The following is a 17418-nucleotide window of genomic DNA, read 5'->3' as shown; positions in this document are numbered from 1 at the left end:
GACCATCATTGGTCCTTAATCAGTAGACACCCCCCAACTTTATCCCAAATATGTTGTTATTCACTGTAGTGGTTTTGAAATGAGAAGAGTTTCATAGGCTCATATATTTGAGTACTTGGTCCCAGTTCCAGAAAATAACAAATTTTCTTCAGGACTTCAGGGGATACCAGGTGTGTACATGGAGCACATACATACAAAAAATACATGCAGGCAAAACAATCACACAAGAACAAAATAAACATTTAACAAAATTAAGTCCTTCTGATCTTATGTAAAACCAAAAGCTAGGGCTGGTGAGATGACTCAGTATATAATGCTTACCCATGCAAACCTAGAGACCTGAGGTCAAGCCCTGGAACCAACATGGTAATAAATTTTGTTTTTAAAAGCCCACCAAACTTACTTCTCCCCTTCACCTCCCATTTCTGCTCCAGTTCTGGCTACATTTCCTATTCCTTATCAGCTGGCTGACACCCAGAGCTTCATCCAGACAGATGGTCACTTACCTATTCCCAGCCAGCAGTCCTCAGGGCGAGCTCTCAGCAACTGACTTGAGCCTGAAGTTTTGAGACAGGGTTTCTCTATGTTGTCCTGGAATTCATTCTGAAGAGCAAGGTAGCCTTGAACTCAGAGATCCATCTGCTTCTGCCTCCCCATTGTTGGAATTAAAGGCATGAACCACTCCCACCCAGCCTGAGCCTGAATTTCTTAATATCCTTCTCCACCTTTCCCTGGACGCTATATACTTAGCCAAGCAAAACTAAGCCTGGTTTCTGGAAATCGAGTTTCCTCTCATTTGCTTCTCCTACTCCAAGCCACACCCTACCTTCTGTACTCCTACACTCCCATCTTTCTCCTACTCCCAGACTCCCCCACCCAATCCAGGAACTTAGGCACTTTTTTTTTTCTTTTTGGGGGAGGTATTATTGAGTACTGAACCTAGGGCCTTGTGCACTCAAAGGCAAATACTATTGAGCTATATCCCCAGTCTTTTTTTTTTTTTTTTTTTTTTTTTTTTTTTGCTGGTGGTGTGGGGTATTCCTCTATGTAGCCTTAGCTGTCCTAGGACTCATTATGTAGATAAAACTGGCCTTGAATTCAAGAGATCTGCTTGCCTGTGCCTCCCAGTGTTGGGATTAAAGGTGTATGCCACCTCTGGTTTTTTTTTTTTTTTTTTTTTTTTTTGCTTTTGAGACAAGACCTCACTATGTTGTCCAGGGTGGTTTTAAAATCACTATGTAGCCCAGTGTGCCTTTGAATTCACAAGCCAGCAATGAACCTTCTCTTAGACTCACAAGTAGCTGAGGTTACAGGCCCATAGCACCTGACTCTGGCCTTAGGCCATCTCCGTGGTACCAAACACCACTGTTCACATTCCAGCACAACACTGATCACAACACAAACAAAATTGTTTTCTTGTGACTTTTTGTTGCATAATTCAGTGGATGGGGACAAGATTTCATTCATCCTGTAGACCAGGCTCACTTTGAAACCTTAGAAATCCTTATGCCTCAGCTGAGTGCTGGGATTACAATTATAAGCCAACATACCTGGTTTATGCTAATTTAAAACACTTTTAATTACATTTATTTTGTGCGTGTGTGTGTGTGTGTGTGTGTGTGTGTGGTGGTGGTAGGGGAAATGCATATACATGTGAGGGTCAGCAGACAACTGCTAAGAAATAGTTGGTTCTCTTATCATATAGGTCCAGATAATGTTAAGCTGAGGTCATCAAGTTTGGTTAAGTGGCTTTATTTACTGAACCACCTTGCAGGTCCTGGTTTTTGTTTTCTTGAGACAGGGTTTCTTATAGCTCAGACTAGTCTCAAATTCAGTATGTAGGCAAAAATGACTGCTTCTATGTAACACCTCACCCAATTTATGCAATGCTGGGGATTGAACCCAGGGCTCCAGACATGCAAGAAAAGCACTCTACACAGTCTACAACTGGATACACCACTACCCCCCCACCCCCCTTAACCCCCAACATCCCTTTTTTGAGACAAGGTCTCAGTATGCAAATATGCAATTAGGCTGGTCTGGAAAGCAGAGGTCAGTCTATTTCTGCCTCCCAGTGCCCTAACTTATCTTACTGTGACTACATCTAGACATCAGGAAAGGTGCTTAAGTAGATCACTATTAGGCAATAACAGAGGCTCTTTTAGACAGCAGTTACATTGAAGGGGCACAACAGGCTTACTGATAACTACGGCTTAAATCTTTCATACAAAGGACCAAGTGAGAGCAAGGTGATGGATGATGGATGACTGAGGAGACCTAAAGTTGCTGATTCTTCCCCAGCTAAGATCCTGAGTAACAGGGATGATGGGAGATGGCTCAGTGGTTCAAAGTACTGTTTGCTCTTCCAGACGACCTGGGTCTGATTCCTTAAACCCAGAGCAGTTTATAACCTCTTGTAAATCTAGTTCCAGGAGACCTGACAACCTCTGACCACTACACACACATCCAAATAAAACATCCACACACAAAATTAAAAAAAAAAAAGTGTCATGCACACCTTTAATTGCAGTACACAAGAGATGCAGTCAATCTCTGTGAGTTTGAGCCTGGTCTACATAGGAAGTTCCAGGACAGGGCTATATACACATGCTACCTCAAAAACAAACAAACAAAAAACCAAAAACAAAAACACTATACACACATACCAAGGAGACAAGTTTTAAATCCTAGAGACATATTACCATAGCGACTAAGGGCATGATATACTCCAGATCCCACTCATAGTCTCTACCTCTCATATGACAATGAGCAAGTTATCAACCTCTCCCAAAAATTATACTCACTTCTGAAACTGCAGCAGCCTCAGAAACACAAACAAGTCATTCTTCCAACATTTACAGCATTTACTTAGTAGCAGACAGTATTCAGAGGCTAACTCAAGGTTAAGTGCTGGATAAACATTACCTATGATTATTTGGTAGGACCATGTGCTATTCCCACTGCTAGACATGCACACATCTACAGGGCACCAGGCTCCAGAGCAGTGGATTTACACTTGCACTAGCCACACCCAGAAGGAGCCATTACCTTTCCAGGAGTAGGTTGCTCCTCATTCCTATCACTCTGAGGCCAAAGTCTTAGGACACGTATCAAGTTAGAGAGGAGTGGGGCTTCATGCTCTTGGGCACCTTTAGCCAAGGGCAGAAGATGGGCTTGGAGGAGTACACAAAGAGTTGATGTGCAGGGGTTGGAGAGATGGCTCAGAGGTTAAGAGCACTGACTGCTCTTCCGGAGGTCCTGAGTTAAGTTCCCAGCAATTACATGGTGGCTCACAACCATTTGTAATGGAATGTGATGCCCTCTTCTGGTGTGTTTAAATAGACAGTGTACTCACATACATTAAATAAATAAATCATTTTAAAAAGGTTTATGTGCAAATATATAGAGACTCTTCTAGAAGATTCTTTTTTTGGGGGGTAGGGGGGTTGGTTTTTTCAAGACAGGGTTTCTCTGTGTAGTCCTGGCTATCCTGGAACTCACTCTGTAGACCAGGCTGGCCTCGAACTCAGAAATCAGCCTGCTTCTGCTTCCCAAGTGCTAGGATTAAAGGCGTGCACCACCACCACCTGGCTAGAAGATTCTTTAAAGACGGGTGTGTGGTACATAGCCTATAATCTCAACATTCTGACGTGAAGTTGGAAGTATCAATTTCAAGGCCAGACTTAGATAGTAAAAGACCTTCAGTATCAGCAGGGCAGTGGTGGTGGTGCATGACTTTAATCCCAGCACTTGGAAGGCAGAAGCAGGCAGATCTGAGGCCAGACTGTACAGAGAAAACCTGTCTCAAGAAACCAAAAACAAAACAAAACAAAAACAAAAACAAAAACAAAAAAAGCCGGGCGGTGATGGTGCATGCCTTTAATCCCAGCATTTGGGAGGCAGAGACAGGAGGATTTCTGAATTCGAGGCCAGCCTGGTCTACAGAGTGAGTTCCAGGACAACCAGGGGCTACACAGAGAAACCCTGTCTTGAAAAAACAAAAAACAAACAAACAAAAACAAACACCACCAAACCAAACCAAAAAAAAAAACCTTTAATCAAAGCACTTGCAAAGAGGCAGGCAACTCCCTTGAGTTTGAGGCCAGTGTTGTCTACACATAGGAAAATGGGTCAGCAGATGAGAGCACTGGCTGCTCTTCCAGAAGACCGATTCTCAGCACCCACATGGCAGCTCACAGCTGTCTGTGACTTCAATTTCAGGGCATCTGACACCCTCATACAGGCATACATGTAGGCAAAACACCAATGTACATAAAGTGAGAATAAATAAATCATTTTTAAAAATCCACTAAATCTTTCAATTTCTCAGGGACTTTAGTGAGCTTAGTTTCTTTCAGGCTCAGTGTTACTCTGAACAATGCTTTCTCACAGACCATGACACCCAGTAAACAGACAGAGACCTTGGGGATAAAGGTCTTTATTCAACAAAGTTATCTTACTCAGTAACAAAACAACAGGAGGTAACAATTCCCCCAAAGATCTGGAACAGTATCCACCCCTGGCAGCAGGCAGTACAGCCTGCTAAAAATCAGTTACAGCCAGGGTCTCTAGTAGCCACTTTTTCAAAGATCATAGTTGGGGTTCTTCCGAAGAATAACAAAACCTTCCAGAATGGGGGTAACAGGAAGAAACTCCTCAGTGGCCAATTCTGCCCTTTCCCCATGGGCCAACAACACTGGAGTTGTATGAGTCTGGAAGCCCGTTATCGTTTTAGGCTTCCCAGCCTGGCCTACCACATCCACTGCCTGTGGGATGAAAAAAATGAAATAGAGGATTCCAGAAATGGGAGAAGCAATCCACAGTCCCCATCACTGCCCACACCAGTTTGTGAAATAGGGTTGTATAGACAATGTCCAAGTTCTTTGGTATACCCCAAGCCCTCCTTTTTAAACTACCCGATTCCTCACCTGACCCACACGAACAGAAACTGGCAATGGTCGTAACTCCTCATCAAATGTAACCAGCATCCGAGGCTGCATGGCGGCCACCAGCCCATACAATACATAGTGAGACTTGCCTAGAATGACTAAGGGAAGAGAGCACAAACACAAGTTGTAGATAATGAGCCAAGCCTGGCCTGAACTTTAGGAACTGATCGCAGCCCTGACCCACTAAACTATTAACTAAGACCAAACTTTGTTCCTTGCACACCCCACTAACCCAAGATGCCTCTACCATTCTTTGCTCACATCCCTAAGACCTGAAAATCACTTTTCCTAGTCATATAGGTGTAAATTCATCTTGAAATCTTTTGAGGCAGATCAAAAGTGTGAGAAATTAAGGTTTCATGAAGCCTCCCACAAGCCCAATAAACCTAGAAAAGTTAACTTGAGGTTTTGATCCTAAATTGCCATGGTGGGCCTAGTCGGGGCAAATCAAGGCACAATGTGCACCATGTAATGTTTCTGATAGGAACTCACTGTTTCGAACATCCAGGAAAGAAACAAGCACAGTGAGCAGTCCTGCCACAGCTACTTGACTCATGAGCTGCCGATCACTGTGGTAGGGGCAGAGGGTCAGTGTGCCCTTCCCTAAATGTGTCAGGCCCTGCGAAACAAAACAAAGAAACAAAAGACAGAAATATTAATAAATGAGAAGTTATATCTGAGGAGACATGTTCCTTCTCAGGCAAACAAAAATCCCACAACCCAGTCACATCTTCTCTCCCAGGCCCTCCTACCCCATCACAGATATGGCTGCTGCCACACCTGAAAAAGGGAGTCCCCTATTCATTACCTGTGCCAAGCGTACCATGAAGAGGTTATTGGGATCCTTGGCATGATACTGAGCTAACTGGCGCAACATTGCAGCCAGACGGGCATTATTGGTACCTAGAAATAGGAAACATATAGAAACTTAGACAAAGAACCCCGAGTCTTCTAGTCTGTTCAAAATCTTTTCCAGTACTTACCGCTGCCCACCATGCCCATAGCAAAAATGGAGTTATAGGAAACTTCTGGATCAGCATCATGAGAGAATTTGCTTAGAGTATCCAAGATGTTGAGTCGTGGATTTGAAACAGAGATTAGTGCCAGTGCTAAAGGTACAGCCCGACGAAGGGTAGGCTCCCCATATCTCAGCTGGTGATAAAAAGAAATAAAATAGTGTGGGAAAAGAGGTAGAAACAAGCTCGGGCAGAGATTGTTCACAGGGTAAAACCGCCTGCTCTGCAAGCATGAGGCCATCTGCAGTCCTAGTGCTCCTAGGAGGAAGCAGGGATGGAGAGGGAGGATCTCTGAAAGCTCTGGGACCAGCTAGTCTGGTGTGCTCAGGAGAACATAAGCAACTCTGGTGGTTTGAACAGAAATAGCCCCGTAAGGCTTGGTTATTAGGGACTGGCATTATTTGAAAAGTATTTTGAGGTATGGCCTTGTTGAAGGAAGTATGTCAACTAGGGGTAGGGTGTGGAGTTTCAGAAGGCCAGCCCAGGCCTACTATCTCTCTGCCTGCTGCACACAGATCTGGATGCAGAACTCTAAGCTGTCTTAGTATAGTGGTTCTCAACCTTTGGGTTGCAATCCTTTTTACGGGTTGAACAACCCTTTCACAGGGGTTCCCTAAGGCCATCAGAAAATGTAATTCAGAACAGTAGCAAAATGACAGTTACGAGGTAGCAATGAAAATCATTTTACAGTTGTGGATCACCACAGCGTGAGGAACTGTATGAAAGGGCCACAGCAGTAGGAAGGGTGAGAACCGCTGCTCTAGCACTGTGTCTGCTTGCATGCCACCATACCGACAATGGACTGAACTTCTGAACTGTAAGCCAGCCCCAATTACATGTTTCCTTCATAAGAGTTGCCTTGGTCATGGTGTTTCTTCACAGCAATAGAGTGTTGACTAAGACAAAGACCCTGTCTCAGAGAAGGTAGAAGGTAAAGACTGACATCTCTATACATTTATGCACAAGCATATATGGCAAATAAAAGCCACCAAAACCAGAATTAGCCAGGGCTAAGGTGTAGCGTGGTGGTGAATCACTCCCACATATGCACAACTCTCTAGATTTAACCCCCAGCACCCACTACCCCCATGTTCTAGTCTACCCTGGAGTACTCACCAAGTGACCAAAAGTTCGCAATGCCATCTCTGCACCAATCTCTTCCCCCATAGCAATAAGTGCAATCCCCAGAACAGCTACACCCTGCAATTCAAGAGGCACAAGAACAGAGTAAGCTCCAGGAACAAAAACCAAGCCACTCAAGGATCATCTAAGAAGAGCTATCCTGCAGGGAACACCTTGTCCCTCAAGGACAAAACTCAGTCCTGCTATTCTGACTTGTGGCAGTACCCAGGGGAAGAGCAGAGGCCAAAAACAAAGCTCAACTCTGTTCTGCCTCTAATATCTATGTGCTATCTTCTTCAGAGTGCTTGCTGGCCCACACCTGATGTGCTCCCATGTCCGCAGGGGCTTCCTTCTTGTCCTTGTCCTTCTTTTCCTTCTTGTCTTTGTCTTCTTCTTTTTCCTTAGAGTCAAAGTGCTCACTACAGATGTGGAGGAGCTGCTGAACCTTCAGCACATTCCCAGAGCCTGCAGTGGGGCAGTGAGAGCGAGGAAAGAAAATGAGAAGGCATCAAGAAAAAACCCAACTTCCTGAGAAGAAACAACCTGAGAAGAAAAGGACCAAGAGAGAAGTGGAATTGCTGGATAGTAAGGCACAGACCTGCATAGGCACATACATCCACCAGAGTGTTGGCAAAACTTCGGAATGGCTCTGACACAACCTCCAAGGCAGCCAGGATTGCCTCAATAGCTTCACCCTTCCCTACAGGAGATTAAAGGGTCAAAGGATACTGGCTTGTATCCAGCTCAATTTGATACTTAAACCCTCCAATTGTATCCAATTCTGTCAGCCCTTTGATAAACATTTTCTCACCCAGGTGATTGAGGCCCAGGCCAAGAGGAAGCCAACGAGCATAGGTATCTTTGAGCTCAGTCTCAGATTTCTCCATGATGGTCTGCAAGATGGTGGAAGTGACATCTCCATTGCAAGACCCCACTGCTATCATTCCACAAGCTAGAGCTGTCACACCTGCTACCTAGAAATAAGAAAGTCAACATTAAACACAGTAACATTTTCCTTTGTCTTTGAGACAGGATCTCACTATGTAGTCTAGGTTTCTCTGGAAATCAGAGATCTGCCTACCTTTGCCTCTGGGTACTGGATTCAAAGTGTGTGCCACCATACCCAACCACAGTAAGATATTAAAACGCTTACTTCATTCAAAAACCTAATTCTTCTGATGCACTGTAAATTCATTTCTGTAAAATTAGTGAGTACTTAATATGTCAAGCACTGTGCTAACCCATTTGCATACTCTTTTCTTTCTTTTTTTTTTTTTTTTTTGGTTTTTTCGAGACAGGGTTTCTCTGTGTAGCCCTGGCTGTCCTGGAACTAACTCTGTAGACCAGGCTGGCCTCGAACTCAGAAATCCACCTGCCTCTGCCTCCCAAGTGCTGGGATTAAAGGCGTGCACCACCACTGCCCGGCTTGCATACTCTTTTAAAGTGTTACTAGATTTACTTATTTGGCATGTACATACACATAGCACACAGGTGAGGGTTAAGGACTCTGTCCTGCTAGCATGTCGTCAGGCTTACTGCAACCTCAGCAGCCCTAGCTTTGCATGCTCCTCACGGTCATCACACCTCCACACAATAGGTGATGGGAAAAGTGAAGCCTAAAGAGACAGAGTTACTTATTCAGTATCTTCTGCTTGTAAATGGAAACCCAAGAGTTGAACTTGGGTAGTTTTACCCTAAAATCTCTGCTTTTGGCAGTATTTATACAGTATTTATCAGTAAAATGACTTTGCATAAGCAAGAAAACTTAAGGTTGGCTAATGACCAAAGGTCAGAATCACTGCGGTGGCTTCTATGTAGAATGCTTCCACACCATGCGTAAGATGACCTGGACACATGTAAGATGGCGGCATGCTTGGGAATCTTGGCAGGTGGTAGAAACTAAGAGGTGGGCCCATTAGGAAGCCTTTGAAAACATGAGGGGAGTTACCTTGAAGGGAACAGTGGAAAAAGATTTAAGGTGGGAAAGAAGAAAGGGGAATAGTGGCCCTGGCTCCTGCCCGTTTCCTTCCGTGCTGAGTTTGTGTTCCTGCACAATGTGCTGCCCTCAGCCCTCACTTCCATCCGTTTCCTCCTTACAGTCTACGTGGCTGGACTGGGGTTTCAGAGACTAGAACTCAGAGCAGTACAACACCAAGCTTCAGTCTGTCTCCCTAGCCCCTTTTCTTTGGTGGGCAAAAAGGGGAGAGTAAAAGAATTATTCTGTAGCCTAGGCTAGAACTCACGAAAACCTTCTTGCCTCAGTCCCCCAAGCACTGAGCTTACCACACACAGCTTGCACTTCTAACAGATTTTACTGAGGTGTCCCACAAGCCCAACACACCACCCCTACCTTTTCCATTAAACATCAATAACTCACCTCCATGCTGGACTTGGAATCTCCCATCACAGGTAGCAGCAGTGTTAGAACATCTTCCCGATTAGAGCCGGCATAAGCCAAACCTAGCCTAAAAAGTCAGGAGATAAAGTCCCCAACATATACTCAGGGACTCGGCAAGGAAGAACAAAAACAGAACTGGTCACTAACACATTCACCATGAGCCAGATTACTCAATGGCACATGACAGTCTTTGGCAATAACTTCTCCAGAGTTTATAAGACAGGCATTAACAAAAACAGAAGCAGTCATGGAAAAATAAGGATTTAAAAATTAAATAAATAAATAAACAAACAAACAAGCAAACAGGGCAGTGGTGCCCATCTTTAATCCCAGCACTTGGGAGGTAGAGGCAGGCCAATCTCTGAGTTCTAGGTCAGAACTCGGTAGCCTGGTCTACGGAGTGAGTTGTAGGACAGCTGGAGCTACCCAGAAAAAAACTTGTCTCAGAAAAAACAAAATCAACCAACAGAGAAAGAGCAACAGGAAGCCTTACCCAAAGATGGAACCGAGTCTCATGGTATTGCTGTTATGGAGAACATAGTCTGAAAGCAGTGCCAGGGCAGGATCACACTCATTCCGGACCCCAGAGTTCACAATACCACAGGCAAGGAGAGCTCCTGACTGCAAAGAGCAAGCAGACTCTTTAGGCTATCTACTCTCTCAACTACCAAGTACATTATGGGCCTTTCTGTGGCACTGTACCTGGAATGAAACACTGGGCATGCCTCATGTGGTAATTTGAAAGAGAATGGTCTCCATAAGCTCATGTATCTGAATTCTTGGTCCCCACTTGGTAGAACTGTTCTGCACACGATTAGGAGGTACAGCCTTATTGGAGGAGGTGTGTCACTAGGGGTGGGCTTTGAACTTTCAAAAGCTAACACCAGGCCCAGTCTCTGTCTCTACCTCCAACTTGCAGAAGTGAGCTCTCAGCTTTTGCTCCAGCACCATGCCTGCCTGCTTCCATGTTCCCCAACATGATGGTCATGGACTACCCTCTGAGACTATAAAGAAGCCCCAGATTAAATCGTTTCTGTTTAAGTTGGCTTGCCATGGTGTCTCTTCACAGCAACAGAAAGTAACTAAGCCAGCTCACCAATAAGGAGGCACTAGAACATGAGAAGAGAAGGTCCCCATGAGTGAGCTGTGTCCAGACTGACCTTGATGTAGTCCTCAGAGGAGTAGAGGTACTTGTCGATCTGGGTGAGGCCGCCGTCCACATCCCACAGAAGAACCACGCCAAGGGACGCAGCCGCACTCAACATCCCTGCAGTAAGGAAAATGTCAGCTTGACAAGGGTTCACCCCAAAGAAACTTATGGCTCCTTTGGAAATTGTACTGTGGATTCCTCTCAGGTAACATCTGACTATATGACAAACAAACAAACAAACAAACAAAAAAGAAAAAAAACTATACCATGGTCCTTGTTCTTGTAAAGCCATTTGTTGCCATCATCAGTCAGCAGTTTATCTTGACCAAAGGCTGCATTCACAAAGCCATTCACAAAAGAGGAGGCTAGGTTCATTCGCGCAGAGTCCACTTGAGAGCCACTGCCACCAAACCCTGTACACGGTGAGGAAAGGCAGACAGCATAGAACATGCAAGGAACACAGCATGGTACAAAGTCTCTAATTTAAAAAAAAAATTTTTTTTTTAGAGACAAGGTTTCTCTGTGTAGCCCTGGCTACACTAGAACTTGCTTTGTAGACCAGGCTGGCCTCAAACTTAAAGATCTACTCTCCTCTGCCTCTCCCAAGTGCTGGGACCAAAGGGGTGTGCCTCCACCATCCAGGTCAATCTCTGACTTTATGTTAGACCCTTAATCTATGTCTTCCAACAGTGACCTGGACACAGAGTTCATAAGAATTTGAAGCGCTTTAGAAATGGGTTCTCTAAGCTGTTATTCCCAATACAACTGGAACAATGACCACACAGAACTACTCACTGTTATTCTCTAGGTGGGTTTTGTAGATGTCATCAGGCACCTTGGGCTCCATGATGTCCAGCTGCAGAGAAGCCAGAGGGTCACAACTACTTCCCCAATACTCCCCTAGCTGTCCCTTCTGCTCTCCCACTGAATAGCAACTTTAACCAGGGAGTCTACTGGAAGGTATTGGTCAGAGAGACAGAATTACAGATAGAACTTCAAACAAAACCCTTCAGGGCCAAGAGGAGACCCTTACCTCCCGAGCTAAGGCCAAGAAGTTGCTGTTGAGTTGGACATTGGACATGATTTCTGTAAGGTCTTCATACTCCTCTACATCTTCACTCAGCTCCAGGAACACTCCATGCCGACCCAGCATGAATGCCATCTGCTTCTGGACCACCCTGTGGGGGGAGCCGGCATACCTGCTCACTCTCAGGCACCATGGGACAGAAACGTCTCCACGGTCTCATCTAAGTCTCTGATTTTCACACAAAGCCCATACACAGACTCATCTCTCCCTTTGCCAGTTTCTCTACATACACATCCTTGCAGGAGGTGAAAATGTCTTCTACCAGTTCCATGTCATTGAGCATCAGCGCCAATCTCAGAGCTTCAGGGAACCGGCTAAACTTTCGGAACACACCCAAGGCACAACGCAGGAGGGCAGAGTTCTCGGGTTCTGGTACATAATTCACACAACTACAAAGTCAAAGGTAGTACAATTTTACAAAGTGCAATTCATTTAACTTATTTAAATCCTTTCCCAAGTATATACACTGAATGCCTAATATATGGAAGGCAATGTACTACATTCCAGGATTACTGAGGAAACACAAAGTTTCTGCCTTCAAGAAGCAACCCCAAGCTCCCCTGGGAGACAAGTGCTGAAGAGTGCAGGCCTGCAAGCCTGCTCTCCTGTACTCACCTGGTGAGATAGAGGCAGACCTTGGAGTACGCATTCTCATCGATGTCTTTCTCCAGCATATCCACCTGCTCAATTTCCATGAGCAGGTCACAAGCCTCATGCTCTGCATTGTGAGCCATGTTGTAGGGGACGATTTCCTTTACCAAGGTAAGCAATGGTTCCCGCTGTGCTTTCTCTGCATCATCCAGCTCCTGCCACTCCTTGGCCACTTCTCCTGCCAGATGTCTACAGATAGATATGCTCATTAGGGAAACAGGTCCCTGGGAGTCAAGGAACTCAGTATCTGGGGAATTCAATACACTCAGTTTCCCAAACAAACAGAATAATGCCACCATGTCCCTTCTCATTCCCAAAAAGAAGATGCCTTACCTGACATACTCATGACCCCACGATGCCAATTCTTCCTGGGAGCCCACCAGCCGATACTTGAGGCACTCCCGCTCACCACTCATGGTCATGGCCAAAACAGAGATGATGTCAGCAGCAAAACACTGTAAGGAAAACAGCATGTGCCATTACAGAATCAAGATCACTGTCCGCAGAATTCACCAATAAAATCCACTATATACTGATCTCTATAAGGAAAAGTTCTATGTGATCTAAGCTAAGCCTCACAAAAACCTAAAGTTGGTGTTGCTAGCTCCCTCTAAAGCTAACTTAACTCAAGAGTGACAAACAGTGGGGAATCAAAGAAAGATGCTTCTGAGCTGTAATGTTAGGAGATGATGCTTCTCATCACATCACATTCTCATTATATCATATTGCCTAATTTGGCCTCAACTTTCTAGACATAAGAGGTCCTGAGTGGCTGGGATTAGAAGTATTCACCACACTCAGCATAAATTTTAACTGCAATAATAAACTACTAAAAGGTTTTAATAAGAATCATCATCATCACCATCATCATCATCATCGTCTGGGGGTCTGGAAAACAGACTCAACAGTTACACAAATATGCTGCTCTTGCAGATGACCTGAATTCAGCTCCCAGTATCCACATGGGGGTTCACAGCAGCCTAACTCCTGTTCCAGAGGATGTGTCCCCAGTCTCTGCACAGACACTGCACACAGAGAGTACACATACATACAGGCAGGGAGGCAAGGCGTTCATCCACACAAATATAAAAATAAATGTTAATATTTCACTTAAATTTTATTTAAAAAACAAATTTTACTTTTATTATGTATTATTTGTTTTATTTATACTTTACATATTTTACTTAAATAATTATAAATTAAATGATCTAGAAAGACCAGTGTAGCTGTGGTATGACAGAGTAATAAATGATGTAGGAGACAAGGACAAAAGCAAAGCAATGAAGAGGCTACTCAAAATCCACTACAAACTACCAGGCGGTGGTGGCGCACACCTTTAATCCCAGCACTTGGGAGGCAGAGGCAGGTGGATTTCTGAGTTCGAGGCCAGCCTGGTCTACAGAGTGAGTTCCAGGACAGCCAGGGCTACACAGAGAAACCCTGTCTTGAAAAACAAAAACAAAAAAAATCTACTATAAATTAAAGACTTCTGGGTAATGCTTGTACCAGCTGGAAAAATGTGAACTCTGGGTCTTTTAGACATAAAAGGAATAAAATGAATGTATATGGGGCAGAAGAAAGAGTAGGGTCATTATATATCAGCTTTAGAAAAGCCAAGCATACTGGCTTATGCCTCCAGAACTCCAGAGAGAGGCAAGAGAAAGACAGTCATAAACTAATGCGAAGTCTAGGCCACACAGCCAACTTTGAAGGCAGCCAGAGTGGCTGGAGAGACAGGCCAACACTTAAGAGGACTTCCTGCGTGCTCATGAAGATCAGAGTTGAAATCCCAGCACCTATTAGGATGCAAGGCATCCAAAACCAACTATAAACACCAAGGGTCTCTAGGCATGCATAGGCATGACACCTATGCATACACCCACATGTATACGGGCACATACACACACACACACATGTATACAATATAACATTTTAAAATTAAGTTAGAAACACATCATGAAAATCTTAAGGTCTAATGAAGGAGAAACTTCTAAGGAACTGAGCATTTACAGGCTTCCCACTTAGAGAATCAGTCTCATTATGACGAACTTTCCAGCCAGGTGAGGTTTTCAGTGACTTACCATGGATCATATTTTCTAGTTAAAAAAGGAATCATTCAACTGGACAAACCACTGCCATATTCTGAATTACCTTATTCTCCCCAGGGGCCATGTTCTCATAGATTTCCTTCAGTTTGCCATAGTGTGGACGCAGAAATTTGAGAGGCTTGGGTACTGAAGTCATGGAAGTCGTAGAAGAACGAATTTGTCTTCTCAGTTCCTCCAGAGCTGGTCGGTATAGAGATGTATCCTTCTCCTAATAGGAGATGTCAGTGCTCAGACCAAAAGGAGTCACATTCTCCACATCACAACCTACACGTACTTAACCAATGCTTTGCTCAAAGACATAACTGGCTCCTATTCCATGATTCCTCAACTCCTATAAATTACCTGAGACACATGACTTCATTTACATATCCTCTGTAACGCTTTTCCCTCAAATTATCATTTAATATGTGGTATCTAATTGTTGCCTCAAAATGAAATAAACAGCTGGGCAGTGGTGGCGCACACCTTTAATTCCGGCACTTGGGAGGCAGAGGCAGGCCGATTTCTGAGTTCGAGGCCAGCCTGGTTTACAGAGTGAGTTCCAGGACAGCCAGGGCTACACAGAGAAACCCTGTCTCGAAAAAAATAATGAAATAAACAAACGAGAAACATCCAGCTCTCTCTGAAGTAACACCTTGACTCACCCCGAGTCGCTCCACGAGCATCTCCAGTTCATCTTGAAGCTGTTTGTCCTCCTCAGACTGGAGCGTTAGGGGAAGAAGCTCGTTAAAAGAAGGAACCCAAATCATATTCTTCTCCCACTCACCCCGGGACAGGTGGGGAGTGTGAATGTCTATGGGCAACAAGAGTGGGATAGGGAAGCAGCCTTGCTGAAAAGGCTGTCTACCTTCTGAACCAGGCAGGCTCTGCTTGGAAGCCATTCTAGAAAACAGCCAAAGACCCACGATGTGGTGGTGAGGGCCTCAGGCAGTGACAGTGTGTAATGGGGCGGGCAAGACATAAAGACAGGGTCGCCCCATTCTGAGTCTCCCGGGCGCGGTGGGCAGTACGGAGTCGGGCCCGAGGCCTTCAAGCCAGGAGTGACTCAGCCCAAGGCCTCCTCCTCCGGCTCCCCAGGCTGCGCCTCACCAGCTCCTGCTCTTTGTCTTTTTCCCCGGCATCCCTTCGCTCCTTGCCGCTCGACTTCTCGTCCGCGCCGCTGGGGGCTGTCGCCGAGGGTTGTTGGGACTGCACGGGTGTCTTGTCTCGTCCACCCTCCTCCATCGCCGCTACTACTGCCGGCCTGCTGCGCGCGCACCTGCTCGCACCGCCCCTCCCCTTTCCCAGGTTGCCATGCGCGTCGTCCTACAGACCGGAAGTGCCCGGAGGATCCCGAGTCCAGCCCTCTGAGGCAGGCCGGGAATTACTGTTCCGGCATCTAGCCCGAGCGACTAGTGTTGGGTTAGGGTGTCTCTGTACACGTGAGCGGTCTGACTGCGGGAATGCCTAGCTCTCCGATCTCGTAGCTTCATCACAGCGCGATACATGGTACGATGAGAAGGTCATTCTGAAGACAGAACGTCCATACATTTTCATTCTTGCTTTAGTTCTCTCTAGATTTCTATCAGCTCAAAACTCCTTTAAGTCTTGAAGTCTGTGTGACTTCAGTGTAATTATGTCACTACCAATGTGGAATAGTAACCGCAAAACATTTCCTCCACGTGAGGATGAGTGATACTACCTAAAGTTTATTTATTTATTAACCCAGGCTTGAACTTACTTTTTAGCAGAGAATAACTTTAACCTAATAGTCCTTCGCCTGGGGAGTTCTGGGATTACAGACATGAGCTGCTGCTGCTCGTTATTAAAACCTATGGCTTTTGCATGCAGATCTTGGATTCTAGGTATAATCGTCAGTGCTAATGACTTTTTCAACTTTTGGAGATTGGACTGCCTATAGCAGCTCTGCCTGTTCCGTCTTCATGATAGCCGTACAGTTTCATGCTTGCTTTAGTCCTCTAGGAAATTTCTATCAGTTTCTGTTTCTATCACAGACTTCAATCACAGATTTCGGAATACATACATACATACATACATCAGACACATACTATATATGTAGTATATAAATGTATATATATTTCATATATATACATATATATGAAATCAACAGTCACATACCAATCAGTATGTTGGAGATGAATTGGAAATTGTGCCCTAAAACGGTTTATCAAAAAGCTGATGAGTCCAGATAAAGAGTATATAAAAAGTTGGGATACATTTCAAGTTATTTTGTAGGTATACATTGTTTTGAAATAAAAGTTTGGAAAGATGGGAGAAACTCAAACTTTAGAAACATGATATTAGGAACAAATCCTGCCATGTACCACCAGCTGTGTGGTTTCGGTAAGCTACCTAAACTCAGCCTGTTTTCTGCCTATGTGAAGTACAAAAAGTTTCTCTTATAAGAACACTTGAAGAATGAAATGAGTCCATATGTAAAGGTACCTAAGCCAGGCATTGTGGCCTATATTTTCAATCCCAACATTTGGGATTAAATTAGGAGGCAAAGACAGGTGGCTCTCTGTTTTCAAGGCTAGCCTGGTCTCCATAGTGAATTCTAAGCCATCCAAGAACTACACAATGAGACCCTGTTGAAAATTTTAATAGTGTCTAACTTTTTACACCACTTGGGGTAATAATGCTCCCCTCAAGAGCCAACGACTAACAAAAGTCTCAGTGCCAGGCATAGTAAACCTTCCTCAGAGCTGCTGGTCAGCGGAGTCCAAGAAACTCCTAAAACTATATAAGCTATTGCTGTTGCCCTTCATTGTCTACCAGAACTTGAAGGTAAGGCTTTGTTACTGAGGAGACCAAACATTTCACTTGGAAGAAGTGAGTGGAACTGACCTGGAGGCCTCCTCCCTGAGGACTGGCTCTTCTAATGTCTTAAGGTGCTCTGTGAGCTGCCAAGGAGAAGAGCAATCAACAGTCCTACCC

At 44.7% G+C, this 17418-nt stretch overlaps 1 protein-coding gene across 1 annotated transcript; it reads right to left on the bottom strand.

Moving 5' to 3' along the window:
* Positions 1-4422: 4422 nt before the first annotated feature.
* Psmd2 (proteasome 26S subunit ubiquitin receptor, non-ATPase 2) lies at positions 4423-15785 on the bottom strand. The gene is made up of 21 exons (XM_034514756.2): positions 15571-15785; positions 15126-15182; positions 14525-14689; positions 12707-12828; positions 12338-12562; positions 11953-12111; positions 11669-11813; positions 11431-11491; positions 10902-11048; positions 10646-10752; positions 9979-10106; positions 9465-9552; positions 7899-8061; positions 7686-7787; positions 7407-7552; positions 7082-7165; positions 5933-6101; positions 5758-5852; positions 5442-5568; positions 4929-5047; positions 4423-4766 (listed from the first exon to the last, which is right to left on the bottom strand). Exons 1-21 carry the CDS (start codon positions 15703-15705, stop codon positions 4584-4586), a joined length of 2727 nt encoding a protein of 908 aa, XP_034370647.1. The 5' UTR covers positions 15706-15785; the 3' UTR covers positions 4423-4583.
* Positions 15786-17418: the final 1633 nt, after the last annotated feature.

Source organism: Arvicanthis niloticus, chromosome 12 (assembly GCF_011762505.2).
Source record: "Arvicanthis niloticus isolate mArvNil1 chromosome 12, mArvNil1.pat.X, whole genome shotgun sequence".
Lineage (NCBI taxonomy): Eukaryota > Metazoa > Chordata > Mammalia > Rodentia > Muridae > Arvicanthis > Arvicanthis niloticus.
This window is presented reverse-complemented; position numbering and strand designations above follow the sequence as displayed.

Bases quoted from the DNA above. Each gene is read 5' to 3' on its own strand.
- Psmd2 (XM_034514756.2), bottom strand. From the start codon at position 15,705: ATGGAGGAGGGTGGACGAGACAAGACACCCGTGCAGTCCCAACAACCC. The intron at 14,690-15,125 runs GTGAGTCAAGGT...ATCTCCTATTAG, and splicing joins TGCTCGTGGAGCGACTCGGG to GAGAAGGATACATCTCTATA. The intron at 11,814-11,952 runs GTATGTAGAGAA...CTCCCCCCACAG, and splicing joins TTCACCTCCTGCAAGGATGT to GGTGGTCCAGAAGCAGATGG.